Raw genomic sequence first — 20,275 nt, 5'->3', positions numbered from 1 at the left:
AATACATGGAAGAGAGCCACAGAGATAGATTTCAGGGATTCCATGAACTTGGATTTTTAATTTACCATCTAGCATTTCCTTCAAATACAAATGTACAACAAACATTATTCTGAAAGGGGGCCCATAGACTTCCTCAGACTGCTAAAGGAGTCTAGGTTGAGCCCCTGCTCTAGAAGTAAGGGAGTGCTAGTCATAAAATCTAATATCCTGAATTCAAATCCTACCCCTGACAGTTAATACGTGTGTGACTTGAGCAAATCCCTTAACGAATCTGGGCCTGAGTTTCCTATTCTGTAAATCATGGGGGTTGGGCTAGGTGGTCTCTGAGGACCCTGACAGATCTGTGTCTATAACCCGGGGATGCTGGAACTTTAAAGCTGGTCAAGTCCCGTCTCCTTTATCCTGATAGAATATGAGCTCCTACTAAAAGGGATTGGCTACATCATGTGTTAGACAGCGACACCTACTGCTGATGTTCGGCATTACAGCCCAGGTCTTTTAAAACAGGAGATTATTGATTGGATTCAGTTCAATCATTATTAAGTTTCTGTAATGCGCAAGGCATTGTACTGGGCCCTGGGGAGCCGATGTGAAATAGCCCCTTCCCTCGAGGACTTTATGTTCTGCTGAGAGAATATCCCGTGTCACTGGCTGCCCCTGTGGCTAGAACTACAGGAACGCTCCTCATCTGGGATCTCCTGGCTCTCTCTCCGATGGGCTCAAGTCCAACTTTCTGCAAGAAGGCTTTCCCAGGGAGCAGCTAGATGGCTCAGTGGATAGAGCACCAGCCCTGAAGTCAGGAGGACCCGAGTTCAAATCTGGTCTCAGATACTTAACACTTCCTGGCTGTGTGACCCTGGGCAAGTCACTTAATCTCTACTGCCTCAGCAAAAAAAAGAAGAAGCCTTTCTCAGCCCCCTTTCATCACAGTGCCTTCCCCCAGTGAGAATATATTTAAGTCATTCTATATACATACTCTGTTTATACATTCCTGTATGCCCCATTAGACTTCTTATAATATTATAATAATATAATATTATAATAGTGCTTAATACTGTGTCTAACTAAATGTTTTTGGTTGAATTAAGATTAAGATAATATGTGAAGAGACAAATATTGCCTCTTTTAGGTGTTTACTAAATGCTTTTGGTTGAATTAAGATTAAGATAATATGTAAAGAGACAAATATAAATTTCAGGAAAGAGAAAACAATTGAGGATCAGAAAAGGCTCTGGCAAGGAGTTGTTTTTTAGTCACATCCAACTCGGTTTGGGGTTTTCTTGGCAGATACTGGAGTAGTTTCTCATTTCCTTTTCCAGCTCATTTTACAGATGAGGAAACTGAGGCAAATAGGATAAAGTGACTTGCTCAGAGTCACATAGCTAGTAAGTGTCTGAGGTTGGATTTGAACTCAAATTTCCCTGATGTAGGTCTAGTGCTGTAGCCACTGTCCCACCTTCCTGACCAGGAAGAGGGATGTGGGCTGAATTTTGAATGAAGCGTTGGAGATGGAGTGCATGCAGCCATGGGGGACAGCCAGAGCAAACTTGCAGGAGTAGGAGGGTGAATGTCAAGTTAAGACAATTTGAATGGAACAGAAAATATGTGAAGGGAATGGGGGTGTGCTGATTAATGTTTAACAACTTTGTCTCTGGAGAAAAAATGAATATTGGCACACTTTTAAGTTTGATCAGCATTATTAGGATTTTCTCTATCACTTTCTTAATTCTAAAAAATCAGTAAAACGATAAATCAAGCCCTGAATTACAATGTTTACCAATTTCCAAGAAAATTTAACCAACTAGTATAATCTGGCTCTGGCTCATCCCTAGAAAGAAAGTAATATGAAATAAACCTTGAAAAGTTAGAAAGTAGATATGAAGGGATTTCAAGTCCCTTCTAAATATCGTAGTCACCAAAGGCTTTTGGCAAAGGGCAAGATCAAATTTTTTTTTTTTTAACAATAGCTTTTCATTTTTTAAATACATTCAAAAATAGTTTTCACCCTTGCAAAACCTTGTGTTCTGAATTTTTCTCCCTCTCTTGCCTTAACTCCCTTCCCCTAGACAGCAAATAATCTAATATGTGTTAAATATGTGCAATTTTTCTGTTCATATTTGCACAATTTATCATGCTGCACAAGAAAAATCACATTAAAAAGTGTAAAGGGCTGGAACTCTTGAGTTGATGCACTGAGGTCGGACAGCTGAGCACTTAAGGCTACCAATTGGACAATACTCTATTAGCATATGCTTGAAAAATGGCCCTTCGCACTATTCTGTGTAGGTCCAATCTTTTGGTATATACAGAGACTTGTGGGAAGGATTAGGGGGTGGAATGAGACTAGCCGGAGTCACCAAAAGATGAAAAGGAGGGCGTGGAGATCCTATGTCCATCCAATTCACTTCTACCCCTAAAGACCAAGGACTTTTGCTTATCATGACTCTGGCTGATTCTAAGGTATCCCGGGTGCTAACACAGTCTTCACAAAAAGGACGAAAATGAGAAATAAAAGCAAGCAAACAACAAAAAAACATGAAAATACTATGTTGTGATCTACACTCAGACCATCATCCTCTCTCTGGGTGCAGATGACTCTTGTCATCATAAGGCTATTGGAATTGGCCTGAATTACCTTGCTGTAGAAAAGAGCCATGTCCATCACAGTTGGTCATCACATAATACTGTTGTTGCTGTGTGCAATGTTCTCTTGGTCTGCTCACTTCACTTAGCATCAGTTCCTTTAAGTTTCTACAGACATCTCTGAACTCATCCTGCTTATCACTTCTTATAAAACAATATTCCATAACATTCATATACCATGACTTATTCAGCCATTCTCCAACTGATGGGCATCCACTCAGTTTCCAGTTTCTGGCCACTACAAAGAAGGCTGCCACAAACATTTTGCACATATAGGTCCCTTTTTATTTTTTATGATCTCTTTGGGATACAGATCCAGTAGAGATCAAAAGGTATGCACAGTTTGCTAGCCCTTTGGGCATAGTTCCAAATTGCTCTCCAAAATAGTTGGGTCAGTTCACAACTCTACCAACAATGTATTAGTATCCCAGTTTTCCTACATCCCCTTTTGTCATTATCTTTTCCTGTCATCTTAGGTAGTCTGGGAGGTGTGTATTGGTACCTGAGAATTGCATTTTTTCATATGACTAGAAATGGATTTAATTTGTTTAGATCTTATTTTTAAAATATTAATTTGCTAACCTCATGAAGGATAGATTGGAGAGGAGAGAGATGGGAATCCAAGAAACCAATCAGGAAGTTTTTCAGCGTCCAGATGAGAGGTGCTGGGGAATGAATTGGGGAAGTGTCAGCGTATAAAGAGGAAGGAGCCCATATTGTGGAGAGAGATAGAATTAATAAGACTAAGCAAGTGACTGAATAGAGAGGATCATGGGGAAGGTCAGTGAAGAATCCAGAGTGACCATGAGGCTTTAAACTAGGGTGACTAAAAGAGACAAACGGGCTCAGAGATTCAGAGCTAAGGAGGAATCTGAAAAGATTTTTGGCGGGTCCTTCTACAGAATGGAGAAGTTAGGAGGAGGGGGAAGCTTTAGGGGAAAAGATAATGAGTTCCATTTTGGACAGGTTGTGTTTGAGATGACTGAGAGATGATTTCCAGCAGGCAGCTGGTGAGGAGTTACTGGGCTCAGGAGAGAGGGGGCTGGAGAATTAGGAGACATCTGCCTGGAAGTGATAATTGAACTCAATCCACCTCTCCTTGGTGAATGCCTTTGAATAGTGAAGTAGAAAGCTTACTGGACCTGGAATCAAGAGCTCTAGCTTCGGGCGCTAGCTTTCATTGTCGCTACAGACATTCTTTGAGGCTCAGGAATCACTTCGCCATTAAATGGGTTGATCATACCTGAATGATTACACAGGATTGTGATGGAGAAACTACCGCAGCTGTAGCAAGTAGCCATACCGTTCTCTGGCTCTGAAAGTGCCCTTCTGTAGTTTACACAGTTTACAGCACATCCATTTATACCCATCTTAGGTCTTTCTTTTTCTTCTTCTTTTTTTCTTTTTTTGGTTGAGACAGTTGGGGTTAAATGACTTGCCCAGGATCACACAGCCAGGAAGTGTTAAGTGTCTGAGACCAGATTTGAGCTCAGGGCCTCCTGACTTCAGGGCTGGGGCTCCGTCCTCTGCCTCCGTCTTTTTGATTTATTTTTTTAAAACTGTTTCTTAATTCTTAGATTATGAGATCTTCTTGTGAATTAGGTCATTGTAACTTAGAACATGGAATATCAGAACTGGAAGGGAACAAAATGTCTGACCTGGAAAGGCCCTTAGAACCCAGGATGTCAGAGCTGGGGTCAGGGAGGGTATATTAGCCATATGACCTCATGCAAGTCAAGGGATTGCGGGGTCAGAATTTTGGACTAGAGGAGGCCTTAGAGCTCATTCCCTCCACAGCCCCTTATTTTATAGGTTCAGAAAATTAGGACCAGGAAGTGATGTTCCCACGGCTAATAAGTGGCAGGATCGGCTTCCGCCCGGACCCTCTGACTCCAAATCAGGAGCCTAGGTTTCCTCCTGTCCCCAGGGACGTCCCCTGGGCCCCGCCGGCCTCTGACCCTCCCCGGAGAGGACTCGCTCCCCTCGCTGGCAATGATTGTCCCCCCTGTGCTGACCTCTTCCCTCTTCTTTGTTCCCTGGCAGGACTTGAGCGAGCACAACGCCACTGCGGTCAAAAGCCCCACCAACACCGTGACCGTGCAGGGCCTGAAAGCGGGCACCATCTATGTCTTCCAGGTGCGGGCACGCACCGTCGCGGGCTATGGGCGCTACAGTGGCAAGATGTACTTCCAGACGATGACCGAAGGTGAGACAGACACTGGCAGAGGCGTGCCCACATCAGGTGGCGGCTTCCAGCCATCCTCAGGCGCCTTGGGCAGGGCGGGCCAGCTGGGCGGGGGCACCGAAGGGGAAGGGGTTCCTCAGACACAGCAGAGCCAGGAGACGAGGCCCAAGCCCTTCACCATCCCTCCGCCTCAGAGGTGCCGGGCAAAGGACACGGCTCCTTGCCTAGCTCTGCTGTTAATCACCGTGGGAAACACTGCACTCTTTTAACCACAGTTTCCACCTCTGTAGAATGGGCAGGCCAGGCTAAAAGATCCCCAAGCTCCCTTCTTGCTCTGACATTTGATATTCAAACAGTCCATGTTCTAAGGCCTCTCCCCCCACGCTCTAATGTCTTACATTCTAATATCCCTTCTACTTCTGATATTTTATGTCCCTATTGAGCCTTCTAGCTTTGATGTTATGTATTCTAATATGCTAAGGACCCTTCCAAGCTCTGACATTGTGCTCTAACATTCTGTATTCTAAATAAAGGCTTCTCCAGGCGCTGATCTCCTATGTTCTAAAAGCCCCTCCCATTCTGACTTTCTATATTCTAACACTCTTCTGAAGCTCTTCCCCAAGCTCTGATATCCTGTGTTCTAACATCCCTTCCACCTCTGAAATCTTCTGTCCTAAAAGCCCCTCCCATTCTGACTTTCTATATTCTAATATTCTGTGTTCTGAAGGCTCCCCCAAGCTCTGATATCTTGTGTTCTAACATCACTTCCAATTCTGACATTCTGTGTTCTAAAGACTTCCTCAAGCTCTCGTCCAGCTCTGATATCCTATATTGTAACAGCCCATACCATTATGACATTTTGTATTCTGGGATCAGGGGAGAAGGGGGATGACAAAGATCTGTTGCCTGATTTCTCTGGAAGAGCCCCCAGTACTGCTGAAGGATAAGGGGTGGGAGTGGGAAGAAAAGAGGAGGGGCTGATTCCCCCCATGCTCACCCCTTCCTGATGCGTCTCCTTGTCCTTCCGCAGCCGAGTACCAGACGAGCATCCAGGAGAAGCTGCCTCTCATCATCGGCTCGTCCGCGGCAGGGCTGGTCTTCCTCATCGCCGTGGTGGTCATTGCCATCGTGTGTAACAGGTGCGCCTCCCCCCGCCCTGGCCCCTTCCGTCTGTCCACCCGAGTGCCGGGCTCTGTCTCTCTGTCCAGGCACTACAGGTACGCCTCCTCCCTGTGTTTGTACCTCCAGCCTTAGAACAGAGCAAGCGTTTGTCTACACGGTCTTATCTAAGTGCTAGCCCAACACTTTCCCAGCTTCGGCTTCCTCCGAGGGGATTAGACTCAATGATCCATCAGATGGCTGGGGATCTAAGGGCCATGCTGGATGACTCCTGATTACCCCCTGCTCCCCCAACTGGCCCGTAATTGATGTCCAAAATTCTTCCACTCAAGATTAATTTCTTTGGACTTTTCTTTTAAAAAGTTAAGCCTTCACTGAGAAGGGAAATATGTCCCGGGGACCAATTGGTGAAAACTGGGAGGGAGAGTTTCTGACAATTCTCTCTAGGAGAGAATGAAGGAAACCCTAGTCACTGTAAGAGGCCTTTTGTCAGGGATACTGGAGGAGGAGGCCTCCGAGTCCTTTCTAGCTCTGAGATTCTTGTACCATAGTGGGAAGAAGTTGGTCAGATTTCTGTCCAAAAGGACCAAGCCGGTCCCAGACTGTCACTTACTAGCCTGTAACCCTGGGAAAGTGACTACTAATTTCTGGGTCTCAGTTTCCTCATTTTTAAAATAAGAGGATTTCTAAGTTGTCCATTCCAGCTTACAAAAGTCCCTCCCTCTCAATCAACCGGTAGAGATTTATTAAACACCTACTGTGTGTCAGACACCATCTTGGTCACACATGATTCCATCCACTTCATTTATTAAGCATGATGTAAGTTATTTGAGAGCAAGCCCAGGGATTGTACTTTTAGTTTTAGTTTTTCCAGCACAATGTCTGGCACACAGTAGGACATGCAGAGGGATTGTACTTGTGATTTCATTGATATAGAGAGCTCCCCTGACCAGTGTAGGATGGCACTTTCTCTTCAAGGTGCCAGTATCTATCAGAGGTAAGATTTAAATTGACTCCAGGGTCTTACTGGCTTTGAGACCTGTTCTCTCTTTTTCTCATGGCTTCTCCCAAGTATATAGTAGGGACTTAATAAATGCTCATTGAATTGAAGTATTGGGATGCTTCCAAGTTCCATGATTGACTCTGGGGGTGCAAAAAAGATCTGGCATAAGTCTCTGCCCTCCAGAAGCTTACCAGACAGACAGGAAGATGTGATAAAGGAGGACACACTCACTCCTTGGTGGTGATTTGCATGGATTTAGGAGGGAAGATGATGGGTTAGTCAGACAGAGCAGGGAGGGATCGCTGGGGGTGGAAGGCTTGGGTAAAGGAGTGGTTGTGGTGGGAAAGAGGGTCTGCAGCCTGAGGAAGGGCCCTGGGAGGCTCAGCCCAGCCCGCCCTCCAGGCTAAGGCCCTCAGCCACTTCCCTGCTTGTTCCGATTGCTTCAGCTGGTGGTTTTTGTTCCAGAAGGCGGGGGTTTGAGCGTGCCGATTCCGAGTACACCGACAAACTACAGCATTACACCAGCGGCCACAGTATGTATCTACCAGCGCCAGCATGGGCTTCCAGGGGGGACGTGGGGTCCCCTGTACTCCGGGCTTTCTATAAGGAGATGGAGATGGACTGGGAGGCGAGGGGAGAGCAGGAAGGTGGGACTGGGAGGCGAGGGGAGAGCAGGAAGGTGAGCAGAGGTGGAGGCTGGAAGTTCAAGAGAGACCAGGAGGTGGGGAGTGATGAGAGGAGGTGGCCACTGTATAGAGAAGCACTGAAGCAAGAGAGACAGAGAGAGAACAAGGAAATGGATAAGGTAAGCAGGTGTTCACAAGTGAACTGAGAGTGCTGAGAGCATGGACCGCAGAGGTGATAGGGAGGAAAGGGAGGGACTGGAGGTTAGGGATGGGGCAAGAAGGGGAGTAGGTGAGGGCAACAGAGTACAGGGCTGAGCCCAGAAAGGATGATGACACAAGGGAAGGGCAGAGAGGTCAGGGCGAAGGAGATCAGACAGGAAAGTAGCCCAGAAGGTAAGTTGATGAGTCAAGTAGGTGAGCAGGGAAGGGATGGAAGACAAAGCACGTATATAAATAGGGGAAGAGCTTGGGAAAGGGTGGAGAAGACCCCAGGGTATGGAGATAGGAAGATGAGTGATCCCAAGAGAGGGGGGAAAACTAGAAGGGAAGCAGTGTTCACTTGAGCAGAAGAGGGGGTAGAGATAAGATGAGGCACATTTGAGATCAGGGGAGAGCAGGGAAAAGGAAGCCAAGGGGATGGAGCCAGCCCCAGAGAGGTGAGCAGAGGAAGGCCTTCCATTTTCCCATTCTCCCTATCTCTCTTTCCTTACCTAGAACCCAAAGGCAGCCTGGGCTCTCTAGCTACCTCTTTGTCCCCATCCCCTCCAATTCCAACTCCAATCTTTCCCTGGACTATGAAAGAAAATGGCGCTGTCTACAATCCCCTCCCTCCCACAAGGGCAGTGAACCCCATTTCAGAAACATGAACCCCTCTTTGAGGGGGCCTGGCAGCCATGGTAAGCATAGGACTTTTCTGTTCTGACCCAATGAAAAAGAACTGGCCCACCAGAACCTTAGAAGTGAGAACTTGCCTTTCTAGATGTTCAGTAGCTGAGGAGGTAAGGGGCTACAGGATCTATAGAGGCTACATCTCCTTACGGATGGTTTCATTGGATGAGGGGGGAGTGGTCCACCAAGGCCCTGCTATTCAAGGACCCCTAGATTCGGTGAACTAGACCATCTCTACTTCTACTGCCAGCAGTGGTCAAGGTAGCAGCAGTAGACTGACCACTTAGTATAGGCCTTATATACCACCTTTTGTGTCTCCCTGAAAACGCTTTCCTGCTTCTACCAAGTGTGAAGAGTTTAGTGACTTTTTTAACTTCAAATTTTCAACTCCAAGTTGTTAATTCTTTTTCTGAGTATGTCAGCTTCACCAACAATGTCATAGTAGCTTATAGAATACAAGTGGAAACCAGGTCAGTTCTTGCTTTCAAGAAACTCACATTTAGGAGCTGCCTGTTTATAAACACAGATGAAGGAAAGAATGACAGTTCCTAAGAGATAAGGGATGACTGATGAAGTAAATTAATAAAGAAATCATTATCCTCTTCCATAGAGGAAGAAAAAGCACTTTTATTTCAGCCTTCCCTTTCTTTTCAGAGGTGTTATTTGTATAGAAATGTTTTCATTCTATTTCCCTCACAAGAGAACATGTGAGTTATAGTTTGTGAGTCTGCCTACTTACTAATTTAAGAAAAATCCACAAATGTGAACATTTGATAAATCATTTTTATGTAAGCTGGATTGTTGGAACAAAATAGAACTTTTTACAAATGGAAAAAAATAGAACTGGCCCATTTGTGGTAAAAATATCATGCAGACAGAGCTTAACTAAAGACGGTGTCCTTAGAAAGAACCCTAGCTTGAGAACCAAGACACCTGGGGCCTTGGCCAGCTCTGCTATTTCCTTACTGTGTGATCTTAGGAAACGTGCCTTCTCTGGATCCCTGTTTCCTGATTTATAAAATGAGGAATTATTATAAATGATAGATACTTGATTTGAAGTCAGGAGACTTGGGCTTAAGTCCTTGCTAGCCCGCTACCCTCAGGCAAAAGAAAGACAGTTTACTTCTCCAAGCCCCCATCTATGAAATGAGTAGAATTTTTATTTCTGGGAATAAATTAGTATGATCAGAGAGTGTTTGAAGGATCAAATGAAACTATCCTTGAGAAATGTTTTGTGCCTTATAAAAATGAACACATATAGGAAGAAAGCACTTTTATTTCATACTTCCCTTTCTTTTCAAAAGTGTTATTTATGAAGAAATGTTTTTATTCTATTTCCCCCATAAGGGAACATACAAGTTACAATCTGTGAGTCTACCTACTTACTAATTTAAGAAAAGTCCACAAATGTGAACAAAGCATGTGATAGGGTGTGGCGGGGGTCAAAGACATCAGGACACTTGGGGAATATTGGAGCTGGAGGGCATCAGGGAAGAATCTGTGGAGGAGGCAGTTTGAAGATCATTCCAAGCATGAAGTTTACTTTGTGCAAATGCTTGGAGGTGAGAGATGAGAATTGTTGAATTCAGGGGCTAGCTGGGAGTCAGGTTAGCTGGCATGTAAAGTTCACAAATGGAATTAATATCTATAAAGAGCTCAGCACAGTGACTGGCACTCAGTAGGTGCTTATAATAATGCTTATTCCTTTATTCCTTTCTCCCATTGCGAAGAAAGCCTGGCTGGGCAAGTTAGAGCTAGAGGGTGGGCCAGCTCTTTTTCATCTGGTTAGAACAAAAAAAGTTCCATGATTAACATGGCTGCCGGTGGCTTCAGAGGCCAAGCTGAGAAATCTGTCTTTTAACCTAGAGGTAGTAGAGTCCCTCAGAGTTTTGAATGGGAGAACAACATGGTTGGAGCCAACCATCAATTTGGCAGTTGTGTGGAAGATGAATTGGAGCAAGGAAAGAATAGTGGTGGTCATTGTAATGGAAGGGGCCATTACTGTATATTAGGAGATTACAGTTGCCAGATGAAAAGCAATGAGCACCTCCAGATGCCCGATCTAGAGCCTGTCACATTCTGTAACTATACCTGCCATTTCTATCAAGGAGGATGAAATGATGGCTCAGCACAATCTCAAGTCAGCAAAGATCCAGTAGTGTTCACCATGCTAGTTTAACTGAAGCACAAATGTGGGCTCTTGCATTTTTTTGAAGGAGTTTCAGTGAACCAAAACAAGAAATATTTACAGAATTAAACCTTTAGTTATGGAGGGAAAAAAATCAGAGTTGTAGAATAGGAGATCTGGAAGGAATAATGGAATGTTAGAAAATAGAAAGAACAGGAAAGAACTTCAGAATATAGAATGTCAGTGCTAAAAATATAAATTTATATACTTATATATATAATTTAAATTATATATATTTATATAAATTTAATATAATTTAAATTATATTATATATGTAATTTATATGAAATTTTAAAAAATACACTGGTAATTTCTGCTTCTAGAGTTGTTGTTCAGTTGTTTTACTTTTCATGACCCCATCTGGAGTTTTCTTAGCAAAGATACTAGAGTGGTTGGACATTTTCTTCTCCATCCCATTTTACCTATTAAAAAACTAAGGCAAATAGGTTGAAATAATTTGACCAGAGTCACACAGATAGTCTAAGGCCAGATTTAAATTGAGGAAGATGATTCTTACTGAGTCCAGTCCTATCCAGTGTGCCACGTAGAAAGGCTGGGGTTGTAGCCAATCAAATATCCACACTATTTTGTGCCAGTATGGGAAAGCTCCAAGATCAAGGGGCCACCATGACGTCTAGGGAGACAAACTAGCCCAGATTAGAAATAGATCGGTTCAAAGTTTCTGTACCAGCCAACAGTGGGTTCAGGCCCATGAATGGCTGCCATACTTTCAGCCTGGATAAGATGGAGAGACCCATTCTCAGAAGAGAAAAAAAACATATAATGTTTGTATTGGGAGGGATCTTAGAACGTAGAGTATTAGAGCAAAGAACAACAAAGGTGAAATGAATGTTAGGACATAGAACAGAGCTGGGAAAGACCTTATAATTCATCTAGGCCTTATTTTTCAGAGAAACAAATTTATATCCAGAAGCCAAGTGACATCATCATCAGTCAGTATATATATAGGAATACAATGGATAAAGCGTTTGGTCCTCAGATACTACTTACTAGCTGTGTGATTCTGGATAGGTCATTTCACCCTGTCTGCCTCAGTTTCCTCATCTGTAAAATGAGAAGGAAATGGCAAACCACTCTAGTATCTTTTCCAAGAAAACCCCGAATGGGGTCATAAAGAATTGGACACAACCCAAAACACTAAACCTAAAAAAAAAGGGGGAATGCAGATTGCTATATAAATACTATCTGCTCAAGTTAGTGCAACTGCTAGAATCCAGAACCCCTAATTGTCATTGGATCGACTTTCCACTCCAGAAGGCACTCATCACCAGAATGCTCCATGCCCTGAGCATGCTGATTCACCAGGACAGGACTGTCGGTCTGTGAAGATGAAACTCGGGCTTCAAGTTATGTTTTCAGTAGTCGTGATGGCTTAGTTTGGAGCTTCCCACTCCCACCCCCAGACCACATTACATCCAATAGCCAGGGTTTCAATTGGATTGATGACTAGGATTTCTGGAAGGTGGGGACAAGGCGTGCGACTGGGGAAGAGAATTTCTCTCCATGTAGCACTAACTAGCCCTCGTGGGAATTGAGTTTAGAAACTGGGTCTCGTTAGCACCAAGCTCTGACCCACCGAGCTCCTGGCCCCGGCTGGCAATTAGAGCAAGAGAGATTTTCCCCCTGTTCTGCAGGGAGAGAAGATCAAAGCCTTGGAGCTGGGTACGGCAGGTAAGCCGCAGGCCTTTGCAAGGAGAGGAATCTGTAAATCTTCTGAAGCTAAAAACCTAGAGAAGAAAGGGGAGCTTTTTCCCCAAGAAGCTGACACCAATGCCTGGCTAGGACTAATTCAGGAAGGGAAAAATCAGGCTGAGGGACTATTCCAGGGAGAGTCTCCACTCGCTTCCTGACTGTGAATGCAGCCAGCCCCAGATCCAAGGGCCGGTTTCTAGGAGGAATCAGCCTTTTACAGCCAATCTGTGCAATGAGAGTGAGCTAAGTTACTGGCCAGCCAAACCTCAGGGATCTCCAGAGAACAATACAGTAATATGCTTCCCATTTCTCCGAGCGCTTTAGGGTTCACAAGGGGCAGAGTCCCAGGTTCAGACACTGGCTGCTACTTACAAATTATCCGATCCTAAGCAAGTTATTTTCCTTCTCAAAATCTGTTTTTCCCCTTTGTAAAATGTAAGAGTGAAACAAGATGATCTCTGAGGTCCTTTCAAGCTCTGAACTCCATAAATAAGAATGTGGATTTGAAGCCCAGCTCTGCTACTTGCCTCAAATCGGAGGCAGCTAGGTGATGTGGTGGATAGAGCCCTAGACCTAGAGTTAGAAAGATTTCTCTAATAAATGTGGAAATATGGTTAGAAGAATTGCACATGTTTAATCTTTATTGGATTATTTACTGTCTATGGGAGGAGAAGGAAGAACAGAGAAAATTTTGGAACACGAGGTTTTGCAAGGGAATGTTGAAAACTATCTTTGCATGTATTTGGGAAAATGAGAAGCTATTGTTATAGAAAGGAAAGAAGGAAGGAAAAAGGAGGAGAGAGAGAAAGAGAAAGAGAGAGAGAGAAAGAGAAAGAGAGAGAGAGAGAGAGAGAAGAAAAGATCTATGTGACCCTGAGCAAGTCACTGAACCATTATGACCCTCAGTTTCCCTATGTGTAAAAGGGATCACTTAGTACTATAGTACTTGCTTCACAGGGTCTTTGTGATTATCAATTTGCAAGCAATCAAGTACTATATAAATGTCGATTGTAATTGTTATTTTAGGCTTTTGTTCAATCATATCCAACTCTCTGTGACTCCTATTGGGGTTTTCTTGGCAAAGATACTGGAGTGGTTTGCAATTTCCTTCTCCAGCTCATTTTATAGATGAGGAAATTGAGATAAATAGGATGACGTGACCTGGTTAGGGTCACACAGCTGGTAACTGTCTGAGGAGGGGTATGAACTCAGTGTTCTATCCACCATGCTACCTGGCTGCCCCTTTTAGGTGGAGAAATCCACCAAGGCAAGAGAAGCAGGACCTGCTGGGGGTTTGGGGAGTGAGTACAATTGCCCAATTTGAAGGGAGTTTAAAAGTTAGTGATATGGTTCAGTGGAAAGTATTTGGAATCAGAGAACCTATATTCAAATCCTTATTACCTGTGTGACTGTGGAAAAGTTACTTCCTCTGAGGTAAAACTTTCTCATCTATAAAATAACAGGGCTGAGAGTAGCACTAAAAGTAAGACCCTAATATGAGATCAAGCTGAAAAGGTAGATAGATGTGCAGTGGTAGAGGGCATTGAATGCCAGAACCCAGGAGTCTGAATACTGACCACAGATGCAAGCTTAGAAGGGACCTCAGAGAAAGTGAGTTGATTCGTTGGACAATAAAGAAATTGTGGATATAGGTGAAATCAGGGATGAAGAAGGAAATTTCTTCAATTGAAGGGAAAGATAGATGTTGGGAAATAACTTTCATAGTCATTGATTCTTTAAAATATTTATTTTAATTTTCTATTTATTTTTTAAAAGAAAATAGAAAAAAAAAAAAGATAGAAAAGGAAAACAAAATAGAACAGAACATTTCCATGTGCCCAGCACAACATCACAAAGGATTCAAAAGATATAACAATAAATTTCCAGTTCAAGAAAGGATATGTAATCATAGAAGAAATTATATTCATGAATATCCATCTTTTCTTTGTTTCCTTGTAGGTTGTTCTTGAAAAAATATTTTTTTAATCTACAGGGAAGCAAAGATGGACAATCATGATTATAATCCCTTCTATGATTATATATGTTTTCTTGAACTGGAAATTTATTGTTATATTTTGAATCTTTCCTGATGTTTTCGTGGATACATGACAGTGCTTTTTTCCATTTTTCTGTCTTTTTTATTTTGTTTTTTTCTTATTTTATATTTAGTTTTAAATAAGTAAATATTTTAAAATTATTTTTTCAGTGGTTATCTATTTTTCAAAGCTATTTTGCTTTGGTATAATTGTAGTATGAAGCACAAACCCCTGCATAATAAAATATACATACAGACAGTTAAAAGCAGGCAATATGGGAGAAGCGAGAGTAGAGACAATAAATAAAGGCAGAATGCAGGAGAGAGAGATAGTCTTTGGAATGGGGGGAATCAGAGCAGATGCCATGGAACTCTCATAACAGCCACTTTCACAAGCACGGGTTTCTTAGAACCAAAGGAGGCAGTTGGGTATCATGGGAATAGCCTGAATTTGGAAATTCAGACATAAAGGGTTTGAATTCTGGCTCCAGCATTTAATAACTGTGTGAAAAACTGTGGCCCGTGGTTCCCTCCCTTGAAAAATGCAGGGGTGGAGGGGAGGAGTGCTCAGGTACTTTCTAGCACTAAATCCTTATGAACACGTGTGCTTTACTGTGTGCTGGTCTTTTCTCCTCAAGCCTCCCTCTTCCTGCTCGGCTCCCCCCCTTCCTCGTCACCCCCACTCACTCTCTTGTTCTGGGATGTGCCTTTCTCCTGGCCAATTTGCATAGGCTGGCATTGGGAGGACACTCAGGAATGGCTTTGCCCTGCCCAGGAGTGTCTGCCTGCAGCTGAGTGCCCCTTCCCAGCTGTCTGTCTGTCTGTCCATCCGTCTGTCAGTGTCCACAGTTCGGTGTGACTGAGCCCGATCTCATCCCCCCTCCCAGTGACTCCAGGCATGAAAATCTACATTGATCCCTTCACCTATGAGGACCCCAACGAAGCCGTTCGAGAGTTTGCCAAGGAAATTGACATCTCTTGTGTCAAAATTGAGCAGGTGATTGGAGCAGGTAGGTGGGCGGGGGCCCTCCCGGACCCCGTGGCCTCTGCCCTCTGGGATCCCCCTCACTTGCTGGGAGAATCCAGCAGATGTGTAGGTGTTAAGGTGGGAGGTGGGCTGGCCTGGCCTGAGAGTCCTAGGGTTACCAGGCTCAAATCATCTACTTTATTTCTCCTATTGACCAAAGTCAATTTGATGAGGAGGCCATTTGTCACACCACTTCTGATCTTCCTTCCCCGAGGTCTCATTCCTATAAGGAGAAGGGAAGATGGTTAGGGTCCTGTGTCTGAGGAGATTGGGTTGGTCTTTGGGAAGGAAGAGCAACAATCTCTGTATACCCATGTGAGTGGGGATGACATGGAAGAGGGAACTACGGCAGAACTGCCATCCTGTGAGTGATCTGCTCTCCCTTTTGCTCTGCCCATCCCAGGGGAATTTGGTGAAGTCTGCAGTGGCCACCTGAAGCTGCCAGGCAAAAGAGAGATTTTTGTGGCCATCAAGACCCTCAAATCAGGCTACACAGAGAAGCAGCGCCGGGACTTCTTGAGTGAAGCCAGCATCATGGGCCAGTTTGACCATCCCAACGTCATCCACCTGGAAGGCGTGGTCACCAAGAGTACACCAGTCATGATCATCACCGAGTTCATGGAGAATGGTTCCCTGGACTCCTTCCTCCGGGTAAGAGAGAGCAGAGCAGGGTCACAGACTAAAGGGAAGGAAAGCAGAAAGAGGATCAGTGAAGTCCACAACCATAAACTACTAGAACATAGAATGTCAAAGCAAATGGCAGCTTGGATCCATTCATATTCATGCTACTTCACAGCCAAATCACTTGTTTTATTACATAAAGATCAAAATTTTGTCATTCACATTGTATTTAGTAGCTCTCCATGACCTCTTTGGGGGTTTTCTTGACAAAGATACTAGAGTGTTTGTCATTTCCTTTTCCAGCTTATTTTACAAATGAGGAAATTGAGATAAATAATTCACTTTCTCTCCGCTTTGATATAGTTGGATCATATTCTGATCCCTCTTTTTCCTTATTTTTTTCACACTAATATCTCCCATTTATTCTCTTAATATACTCAGTCATTGCTTCTTTCTTGTTAGTTCAGGACTTCAGACTTCCTGACCCAGTCTCTTTCACTGATTACCAGTGTCAGGACACTGGAGAAAGGGATGTGAGAAGTGTTATTCACAACTGTAGACATCTATGAGTTCTCTTCCACTCAGGCTTACAGCTGAAATCCCTTCGAATTTTATTAGAAGGGACTTTAGTTTTAGTAGAATATTAGCACATGGGAGTTTAGAGCAAGAAGAGAATAGCTGAATTGGAAGGATCCTTAAAACACAGGATGTCAGAGCTGGGAGGATCCTCAGAAGACAGGATGTTAGAGCTGGGAGGGCCCTTAGAACCTAGGAGGTCAGAGCTGAGAGGGTCCCTAAAAAACAAGATGTGAGGGGGGGGGAGGTGCTCAAAACACAGGATGTTAGAGCTAGGAGGGCCCTTAGAATACAAAATGTCAGAGCTGAGAGGGTCTTTAGAATATAGAATGTCATATATTGGATTACTCGCTGATTGGGGGAGGAAATGGGGGAAAGGAAAGGAAAAAATTAGAACATGGGGTTTTGTAGGGATGAATGTTGAAAATTATTCCTGTATATATTTGAAAATAAAAAGTTATAATTAAAAAAGAAAGGAAAGAAAAAGAAAGAAAGAAAGAAAGAAAGAAAGAAAAGAAAGAAATCATTTTTTTAAAAAGTATATGGAATATCAGAACTGGGAAGGGACTTAGAACCCAGAATCTCAGAGTTGGGAGGACCTCTTAAAATACAGAATCTCAGAGCTCAGAGGACTCTTAGAATTCAGAATATCACATATATAAAGAAAATAAGTAACAGTCACTTATTGTGACAATATAAGCTAAGTGCCATTTTAGTGATACCCTGAGTGTTGCTAAATTTTAAGAAGAGAGAGATCCCTTTGGATGAAAGTAGTTATTGGGCCTTGAAGGACAAATAGGACTAAGCTAAGTGAACAGGAACGAGAAAAGTATTCCAAACAAGGGGAAATGAGCAAAACAGTGGGTCCATATGGTATATTTGAAGGACATTGAAGATGTTAGTCTTCCTAGAGAAGAGAGCTCCAGAAGGGCCTCAGAGGATAGAGCCATACTAGTTATTTTGGCCTCTGGGCAAGCGGCACAAAGAATGCTCAGAGTGTCAAACTCCCCTCAAACCAACTTTGTAATTCATGCTGAGAAAATATTACCAGGAGCAATTAAGATAAATTCATCTGAGCAAGAGGGGAAATTAATTAGACAGTGACTCACAGATTATTTACTATGCACAGGTCTGGTAGCTTGCTATTTTGACTAATTATTCTCACTCACTAAGTGCTAAATTCCTTTGTTTCTGCTGCCACATGTTGGTGGGCCCAAAGCCCCTAATGTGAAGACCCTGGGGCCAAACTCCAGGTACCCCCTCCCCACATATTCAGGCTTTGACTACGACCAAAAATTGAAGCAGGAGTCGGATTGTAAATTTGTAGTTTAAAAAAATAAACAAAAAAACCTTGGGCTCTGAACAGATGATACCAACAAGTCACTTAAACCTCATAGGCCTGTTTCCTCTGCCTACAAATAATAGAGCAAAGACAGCCCCAACCTTCCAGGAACTTACCTTCTAATGGGAGACATAACACACTTCTTGGGGGAACTGATGACTAAGGGGGGGGTGCTTTTTGATCCAAAAATGTTACCTGGATGTGGAGGCCACTGAGGAGACAAGCACACCCCGTGCAGGAGCAATGGTAGACTTGAATTGTTCAGTGGATGTCTATCCACTTCCACCCTGAAGTGAGGAGGGCCTAAATGCAAATCCAAGCTCAGACACATACAAGCTGTGTGACCTTAGTAAGTCACTTTACCCAATTTGCCTCAGTTTCCTTATCTATAAAATGAGCTGGAGAAGGAAATGGCAAACCATACCGGAATCTCTGCCAAAACTTTAAATGGGATCACAAAGAGTGAGACACAAAGAAAGTCCTTACATTTAGGAGTTTACATTCTAATAGAATGATAAAAAAGGAGTGGGAAGAGGTAAAAAGGACCTTAGAACCCGGGATATCAGAGCTGGGAGAAACCTTAGAACACGGGATGTCAGAGCTGGGAGGGCCCTTAGAATATGGGATGTCAGAAGTGGGAGGGCCCTTAGAACTCAGGATGTTAGAGGATACAAAATGTCACATTAAAGGGGAAAGTAACACCCTCGGCAGTATTTAAGTGTTACAGTATCTGACAGAGAAAGTCCTGTGTGATAGTCACTTGTGCAGGAAGAGCTGAAAGGAGGTTATTGTACATACTTTAGGCTTGTGGGAAGGGGCTGGGTATAGACTAGAGTGAATAAAGAAACAGACTTTTACACAGTTGGAGGACAGGCTTCCTAATTAATCTGTCCAACAGTTGAGAAGATTGTGTTAGTGATGAATTTCCCGTCTGAGCTAACGATATCTTCGGGGATATTCTCGGGCAGGGCTTCTGAAACTTGTTGCTCTCTTGCCATGTCAGCCGGGAAATGTTCACTCAGCCCCGCCTGGACCCTGAGCCAGGGTAATTTCTGCTGGCCTTCGTGCCTGTGCACTGCTAACTACATGTAATGTGTGTTCAGAACCAGCGCCGCAGTCCAGCCGAGCGATGCAATACGGGCAAGCGCTGCCAGAAACACCTCGGATTCACGCTTTTGATTCTAAATTAATTTTCAGTCGCTGCTCTCAGAACCTTTTGCTGTAGCCACATTTTTCTCAACCCCTTTGTTCAGTTACATGACCCCATAAGGGGTCAAGACCCACAGTTTGAGAAACTTTGCTCTCAGCGGGATTCGTGCTTCAGGAACGAGTTGAACCAGGGCTCATCACATCTCTGGAAAGTCTCCTAACAATGAGAGTCTACGAATCCTGGCCTATTGCCCATGATTAATACCTTTCTTGTTCTGCTTTTGTCTCTCTTTTTTTCTAAAGCAAAATGACGGGCAATTCACAGTAATCCAGCTAGTGGGCATGCTTCGGGGCATTGCTGCAGGCATGAAGTACCTGGCAGACATGAACTATGTACATCGAGACTTGGCTGCCCGGAATATTCTGGTCAATAGCAACTTGGTCTGCAAGGTGTCCGACTTTGGACTCTCACGCTTCCTGGAGGATGATACCTCTGACCCCACCTATACAAGTGCCCTGGTAATTGTTTATCCTTCCTCCTCCAAGAGGACCTTGACTTCGGGAAGATGATACCAGGACATGCGAGGGAATTAGATTTGAGTGGGGGGGCTGGGCAAGGGCACCTGCCTCACTTTCCCTCCATAGCCCTCTGGTTCCAGTGGCCAAACATAGATCAGGACAATTGGAGATGGCCCTGGACGCGGTGGGAGACATTGGTCTATTTAAGTTAAAGTCTGTTTGAGGCAATGACCTTGGTAATTAATGCAAAGAGAAAGAGTAGTTATTTGAAGAGGGATATATAAGGTAGCAAAACCTGGGGCAGCAATATCAGGGAGGCAGGAAAAAACACCATTGAACCACTTTTTCCATTGTTCCATAAACCTAATGAGGGTTTTCCCCTATAGATTTCTGACAAATGATCCTCTCATGTGCAGGATGGAGGATAAAGTCCATTATTTTTATTTTTGATATAGATTTTTAGAGACTGGAAACTGAGATCTCAAAAGAAAGATTAACTCCAGAATGATGAGAAAATCTGCATGTGTCCTTTTCTCAGAGTGACTCAGTGGATCCTTAGGTTTCTAAATTTCATAGACCTTGAGTACGATTGAAAATTTGCAGTAAAGATAAAAGAATCATAAGTGGAAGGAACTTCTGAT

General features: G+C 43.6%; 1 protein-coding gene across 3 annotated transcripts in view; it reads left to right on the top strand.

Annotated features, from left to right (window-relative positions):
• EPHB2 (EPH receptor B2) overlaps window positions 1-20,275 on the top strand; it is a 271,825-nt gene that overhangs the window by 239,443 nt on the left and 12,107 nt on the right. Inside the window, exons 7-12 of one of the 3 annotated variants that reach the window (XM_051988289.1) lie at window positions 4,687-4,849; window positions 5,859-6,045; window positions 7,419-7,483; window positions 15,288-15,410; window positions 15,831-16,078; window positions 19,419-19,634. In XM_051988289.1, coding sequence (XP_051844249.1) covers window positions 4,687-4,849; window positions 5,859-6,045; window positions 7,419-7,483; window positions 15,288-15,410; window positions 15,831-16,078; window positions 19,419-19,634 — 1,002 coding nt within the window. Of the gene's footprint in view, window positions 1-4,686; window positions 4,850-5,858; window positions 6,046-7,415; window positions 7,484-15,287; window positions 15,411-15,830; window positions 16,079-19,418; window positions 19,635-20,275 lie in introns of all 3 variants that reach the window. The other 2 variants (XM_051988290.1, XM_051988291.1) reach the window with 2 other exon arrangements.

The sequence above is a fragment of the Antechinus flavipes genome, chromosome 3, assembly GCF_016432865.1.
Source record: "Antechinus flavipes isolate AdamAnt ecotype Samford, QLD, Australia chromosome 3, AdamAnt_v2, whole genome shotgun sequence".
Lineage (NCBI taxonomy): Eukaryota > Metazoa > Chordata > Mammalia > Dasyuromorphia > Dasyuridae > Antechinus > Antechinus flavipes.
The sequence above is the reverse complement of the archived record's forward strand: the minus strand, read 5'-3'. Positions and strand labels throughout refer to the sequence as shown.